The 6,894-nt window shown below is 38.9% G+C and overlaps 1 protein-coding gene across 6 annotated transcripts; it reads left to right on the top strand.

Annotated features, from left to right (window-relative positions):
• LOC114303155 (serine/threonine-protein kinase D6PKL2) lies at positions 1–6,894 on the top strand. 6 transcript variants are annotated; one of them, XM_028248312.2, is made up of 4 exons: positions 86–381; positions 624–769; positions 1,213–2,316; positions 5,828–6,894. In XM_028248312.2, exons 3-4 carry the CDS (start codon positions 1,340–1,342, stop codon positions 6,705–6,707), a joined length of 1,857 nt encoding a protein of 618 aa, XP_028104113.2. In that variant the 5' UTR covers positions 86–381; positions 624–769; positions 1,213–1,339; the 3' UTR covers positions 6,708–6,894. The 6 variants fall into 6 exon arrangements, with proteins under 6 accessions (XP_028104109.2, XP_028104113.2, XP_082741004.1 ...); XM_082884876.1 differs by having other exon boundaries at positions 132–534; XM_028248308.2 differs by lacking the exon at positions 624–769 and having other exon boundaries at positions 1–381.

Raw genomic sequence — 6,894 nt, 5'->3', positions numbered from 1 at the left:
GGGAAACTCAAAAATGACCAAGCATGACAGACAGGTTGGAGCCTTGAAGGCCCATTTGTTGATTCAGACCCTTGAGTTTTGGGACAAAATACATTGAAATAATTGAACGTGAAAAGCTTTACTTTAGCTTTGACCACCATGCTTTCTCTCTCTACTCTCTATCTCTCAATACATGATACATGGTAGCCCACAGATTACCCAACTCTGCCTAAAACTCTCAAAGCTTTTCTTTCTTTTATCTTCTCTCTCTAATTTTTTCTTTCTCTGTTTCTCTCCACACATTTTGAGAGGAGGCCACTCTATCTTTCCCTACAGTGGTGCCCTTTTTTTCTTGCATTTGCAAAAAGCAAAACCCTAAAGTCCTGATCTTTGTAATTTCAGGTGCTCTTTTTAGGTTTCTTTCTTTACACTTTTGAACTGGTCCTGCGATTTGATTTGTGGGTTTGATGCTTTATGGCCTCTGCTTTGTTTTTTAGCATATGGGTCTTTGTGGGGTTTTAGATCCTTTTGTAGGGTTTTCATCGGAAGAGGCGGGTCTGTACTTTAAGATCTGTGCTTTTCATAGACCTTTTTTTTGCTTTTCTCTTGTTTATCTTCATGGGTTTGTTCTTATCTTTTGACAGGTAGTGTTTGATGATCAAGAAAAGTTATTGAGAAACTACATTTTGCTTGTGAATTTGTTTGATTCTTTCTTGCAATTCATGGTTCTATAAAGCTTGACTGTATCCGGAAAGTTATTTTTTTGTGGGAGAAAGTGTTACATTTTGAGGTAGATGATTGTGATTTTTGTTCTTCCATGATGTTTTAGTTAGTGGTGTAAATCTTGATTGTTTTCTGGAAATAACATTTGATTTGGTATGCATGTCATTTTCATTTACAATTTTTTCGGGTGGAAAGAATTGTTTTTAGTTTGCTTTACGATTCATTATTGTTCTTAATTCGATGTTGAATTTCTACTCATTTGAGCAGAGCTTTCAGTACTTTAGGTTCCTTTGAGCAGAATCAATTTTAGATCTAATTGGTTCATCCTTTTTGCTGATTTGATCTGCTGAAATTTTGGATTTGGTAGTGATACCTTTTTCAAGGAAAAAAAAAAAACAGAAATCTTATTATTGGATTCATCATAGGCTTCATTGATTCAAGGATGATATCTGAGCCTTGGCATACAGCATTTTATGTGTATTTTTAATTTTCTTGTATTTATTACTGTAGATGCCTTATATCTGTCTGTTGATGAAGTTGGGTATGAAGAACATTGAGCCATATAACTGGGAGGGCCATGTATTGAATCCGGAGGCCAACTGATGGGTTTGTTCAGTCTGACTAACTTAAAGTGTTTATGCTTTTCTCAATGGCCTCAAAACCTAGTGTTAGAACTTCCCCGGAAAAGCAGAGAAAAACGAATGGTAATCAAACATTAGAAGGAAATTCTCGCAGGCCTTCCCCTTTGCAGGTTTCAAAGACGAGTAAATCAGATCTTGTTACCCCCAAAAACTTACCTAGAAGTCTGCATCAAGCTGCCCCTAAGCAGGTCGCCAAGGAAGCATCAGAGGACAAATCCCCCAATTCTCAACAAAAAGGGTCGGCCGATGCTTTAGCCGACAAATTAGATTCAAGCTTACCTTTCGGTGTTTTGAAACAAGTACCAACAAATGTGAGTCCTACAGTCAGTGACACTAGGGGTTCACTTGAAAGTGCAGCATATCAGGAAAAGAAGTCATCAGATCATGGGAATATAAAGGATAGCTGGGCTTCTGCTAAAGTTAGTGATGGGGCTAATAGCCTTGCAAAGACTAGTGGAAGTGCTAAAATTAGCGATCGAGCTGATTTTGTTGAGAGTGGGAAGAGCAGCATGTGCAGAGGTAGCACAAGCACTGATGTAAGTGATGAAAGTACTTGTAGCAGCTTCAGTAGCAGTATTAATAAACCTCACAAGGCAAATGACTCAAGGTGGGAAGCCATTCAAGCTGTCCGAGCTAAAGATGGGGTTTTGGGTTTGAGCCATTTCAGATTGCTGAGGAGGCTGGGCTGTGGGGATATTGGAAGTGTCTATCTTTCGGAATTGAGTGGCACTAAGTGTTACTTTGCTATGAAGGTTATGGACAAAGCAGCACTAGCGAGCCGTAAGAAGCTGCTTCGTGCTCAGACAGAACGAGAAATACTACAGTCTTTGGACCATCCCTTTCTGCCAACCTTGTACTCTCATTTTGAGACAGACAAATTCTCGTGTTTGGTGATGGAGTTTTGCCCAGGAGGTGACTTGCACACACTTCGGCAGAGGCAACCAAGAAAGCATTTTTCTGAGCAAGCTGTCAAGTATGAGACTTGTTCCTATTCATAATCTTAATATAGTTAATGTCTAATTGAGTGCCTCTTACTCCTTGTGATAGTTTTGGTGCATGATTTGGTATGTTTCTCACACAGTTTTTATATTTGTTCTGTCATCTAGAGATTTGTTGCTATCTACTTGTTGTTTCTATAGTTTCGGTGCTAATACAATTTCCTGTCAGTTCATCCCCCGGGATCAAGATTTTATTAATATCAAGAGAACTACATTAAATTGGACAATCAACTATGTAAGAAAGTCTAACAACCCATACTCGCAAGTCTAACACCAGCAATGAGGAACAAATAAACAATTTAAGAAAGATACCTTAATAGGGAAGAAAAAACCAAACCATAACAATGTTGACCCCTGACATCTCAGTTGAGATTGTTCATTCTAATAAAGCATAACCAAGTTTTTATTTATTTATTTTTATTTTTTAACCTCCACTAGTTAATCATGTAAAAGTCGACATTGTCAAGTGTATATTCATACAAGTACCAGGTACAGAATTAATAGAAATTTCCTCTTTTAAAATTGGCACTGTACATGGTTGGCATGGGATAGAGGTTGTTCTGCATTAGAAAAGCTTCAAAGGAATAGGTTTCCAAATATATAGTGCAAGAGTGTGTGCGTAGCCTGCATTTGGTTTGCAGCTAGATTTTGAGCTGGCCATAGGAATAGAGATGACTAGTCAGTCAAGAGACAAAGGCTGAGTCTTATTATCTATGGGAGGGTTGGGTCATAGAGGCCAGTTCCCCTGGGTCATATGCTTGTGCGAGGACGAATTAACATGCGGCATCCTCTGCTTGGCCGTTAAATACCACAACTAGTAGTGGTGCTGAAATCCTCAGAGGCATCACAGGTTGTAGTGGTAATCGCTATGCTTCTTAGGTACAGGGAGGTGCACATTTTGCCTGCATCTAGAGAATATCTTCTTGTAGGTCTGTTTCTCTTTAAGATCAGTGAAGGTGCAAGTTCTTTGGAGGAGAGTGGAATGAGCATCTTGAAAAATCCTCAACTTCAACCACCATTCCATGTGAACCCCAAAGATCCCATGCAAGATCCATGGGGTGGGTGTCTCATGATTGCAACGCCAACCTAAGGGGGTTCACAGGCATTGCTTTTAACCTTAGCTAGCATGAGGGCATGAAGGTACTATTGGAGAGCCAATTGTAGACCATAGGAGTGTGATCTGGTTGGGAACTGCACAACCATTTCGAGTGTAGTTTGAGCACATTGGTGCAAGTGCAAATGGGTGCCCTTGAATAAAGATTTCACTCGATCGAAGGAGTGAGGTCAAGTGTTTTGGGGTTCCTTGTTGATTGCTTTTGAATGTTATAGCTCAAGATTAAGGCACTATGTACATTAGCCTCAGCCGACATGGCTTTGCCATGGAGAAAAGATTTACCTGTGGCGCTCATTGGTCCAAGTGTCATCTCATGAGGCTAACCGGTGAGACGTGATGTCTTTGTGGCTTGCTACTATGTTGGCAACTTGGCACACGAGTGTATGTACTCATGCTACTTCACCTTCAACTTAAAGTAGCCCTTGAACCATCTATTTGAGATTGTCCATAATGAACCTATGTTTCCATGATGCTCTAGGGGCATGCTACCAAGTCATGTGCCAACAATTTCTTTTTCTTTTTTCATGGAACCCAACCCATGTTTCTAGATCTTACCTTGTAGGTAATTGAATCTTTTCCCTTTTTAATTGTTAAATTTCATCAGTGAGTGTTGGGCTTTGTTGTTTTTTTAACTTTCTTTTCTTTTCCTCTTTATCAAGCTGCCTCCTTTGTTACTAATACTACCAACGATATTTCAAATGCATCATTTGTTGAATACATCATTTCTCATCTTGCCACTATTCTATTTTGATATCTGCACTCGTTTATGAACGTCGTCTTTTAATCTTCTATCATTTCATTTTATAAAGCTATGGGTGGTCTTATAATCTGTCACCATTTCATCTTATAAAGTTATCGGTAAATCATCTTCTCATTCATTGCTATGTTGTTATTAGGGGTAGACATAGACAAATGAATGGCTAGAGCCTGACTTGGCCTTGACGCCTTGAATTCTCGAACTGGCCTCAATGGCTACAGTTAATTAAAAAAAAAAACATTGCATTTTAAAACCAAAAAAATGGTTATTTATAACCTATCAAGGTTAGGAGTTCAAATCTTCTAAGTAGTTATTTTCTGAGATTAGTATACATATTTTATGTTTATAAAAAATAAAGTTAAATAATGTAAAACATAATACATAAATATCTATGTATATGAATGCATTACATATTTTAATTTGGTCACAGTTCCTTAGTTGAGACAAAAAAGTTGGGACTCTTTTGGGCTTCTGCTCTTCCCATAACTATCTTTCCTTTTTCTTTTTCTGAAGAGGGAACTTCGGAGAGAGAATTTTAAGAGACAGGGGATCTGGAAGATGGGAATAAATTTTTCTATGCATGCACATAGCCGAACCTTTTTTATGTACTTGATTTCATAAGTGTGATACACTTGTTCATGGACAACCAAGGTAGGTAGTGTTAAGCTTAAGTTTTATGGACTGGTGATGGTTTCCTTGAAGGGTAGGCATGGCTACCATCATGATTAATGTTGTTCAGGCCATGAAACTAGGGTTAGCTTTGCTAAACTTCTTATGAAATGGGCTGAAATTGGTTACACTCACAGACTTCTAGTTGTACATGATCCCATATCAGGCTGATCCAAAATTTTGTATACCCAACTGGCCCACTATAGAAGGAAAAGCCTGGCTTCTAAATTCTAGGGTAGTTACAAGACCAAATATTTTCTTATTCATACAACTTATTGTTTAAGCCGTAGCTCCAACATCACACCTTTTTAACTCTTGTCTATCTCTCCCCCCTTCTCTAATCTAGGGTTTATGTATGAATACATGTGTGATAATTGTATGCAGTGCATGTTGTCCACTTTTAATATTGAATAAATAACTTTTGTTAATTAATTCATGCTGTCACTTCACATATTCTTCAAACCCCATATCTTTCGTTATACTTTCTTGAAGCTTCCCTTATCTTGGAACTAAAGTTTTATTGTGAAAAGCTATACTCTCTTACCCCAGTAAGATGATTTAGTTGATAAATCTTTGTTCTATAGATGATGTTTATTTGTCAATTTCTAGAAGTAATTCTTACAACACTTTTTAGGTTTCTTGCTCTTCCAATAATGCTTTTTGATTTCTGTTGGTGCTCTGAACTGGATTGTAGTCTCCAACTTTTACTCTCATCTCCGATTTAGATTGTGAAATGCTGTAAGTGTTGGGTATCTTGACATTAGAGAAATATGAGAGAAAATAGGAAGAATCGTGGAGAGAGAGGTGTCTGAAATGGAGTACATTATTTGGCTTCTTGTATTAGCTAGTAATTTTGTCTTTCTGAAAACAAGTCTGCTGTTATCTCAAGGTTACCGTTGTTTACTTTTCTTGTTTTTGTCATCAAACTTAAAACGCCAATATGCAGGTTTTATGTAGCAGAGGTCCTCCTTGCTCTTGAATACCTCCACATGCTCGGGATTGTCTATCGTGACCTCAAGCCGGAAAATGTCCTTGTGAGGGAAGATGGACACATAATGCTTTCGGACTTTGATCTCTCTCTCCGCTGCACCGTCAGCCCGACACTTGTCAAGTCCTCAGCCATTGAGACTGAACCCTTGCGGAAGAACCCTGTGTATTGTGTCCAACCTGCTTGCATTGAGCCCTCTTGTATCCAGCCATCATGTGTGGTCCCAACAACATGTTTTGGTCCTCGCAACATCTTTTCAAGTAAATCCAAGAAAGACCGAAAACCCAAGAATGAAATTGGAAACCAAGTCACCCCATTGCCTGAGCTCATGGCTGAGCCAACAGGAGCACGCTCTATGTCGTTTGTTGGGACCCATGAGTACTTGGCACCTGAAATCATTAAAGGTGAAGGGCATGGCAGTGCAGTCGATTGGTGGACTTTTGGTATCTTTTTATATGAATTGTTGTTCGGTAAAACTCCGTTCAAGGGATCAGGGAATCGGGCCACCCTGTTCAATGTTGTTGGTCAGCCACTGCGATTCCCAGAGTCACCAGTAGTCAGTTTTGCAGCGAGGGATCTAATAAGGGGGTTGCTAGTAAAAGAACCACAGCATAGGCTGGCGTACAAACGAGGGGCAACGGAAATAAAACAACACCCTTTCTTCGAAGGTATAAATTGGGCTTTGATTCGTTGTGCAAGCCCGCCTGAGATCCCCAAGCCTGTTGAGATTGAACAAATTCCAGTCCCAACAGCCTCAACTAGCGAAAAAGCTGCTGCTGTTGTAGCTAACCCTGATCAGAAAAGCTCCGATAGTTATCTTGAATTCGACTTCTTTTAATGGTTTTCCAGACTTGATCTTCTGCTATTTGTTTCTTCTTCTGGGAAAAGATGTGTAGAGTTGCAATGATGAATTCAGGGTAATTTTTTTTTTTAATATGTTGTGTTGTTATCGAACAGTTTCTAAATTTGTTGTATTGCACAAGCTGAATGGTTGATACTATCAATCCATAATGTGAATTCAGTAA

This window comes from Camellia sinensis, chromosome 8, assembly GCF_055761805.1.
Source record: "Camellia sinensis isolate YWXY chromosome 8, ASM5576180v1, whole genome shotgun sequence".
NCBI classification, from domain to species: domain Eukaryota; kingdom Viridiplantae; phylum Streptophyta; class Magnoliopsida; order Ericales; family Theaceae; genus Camellia; species Camellia sinensis.
This window is presented reverse-complemented; position numbering and strand designations above follow the sequence as displayed.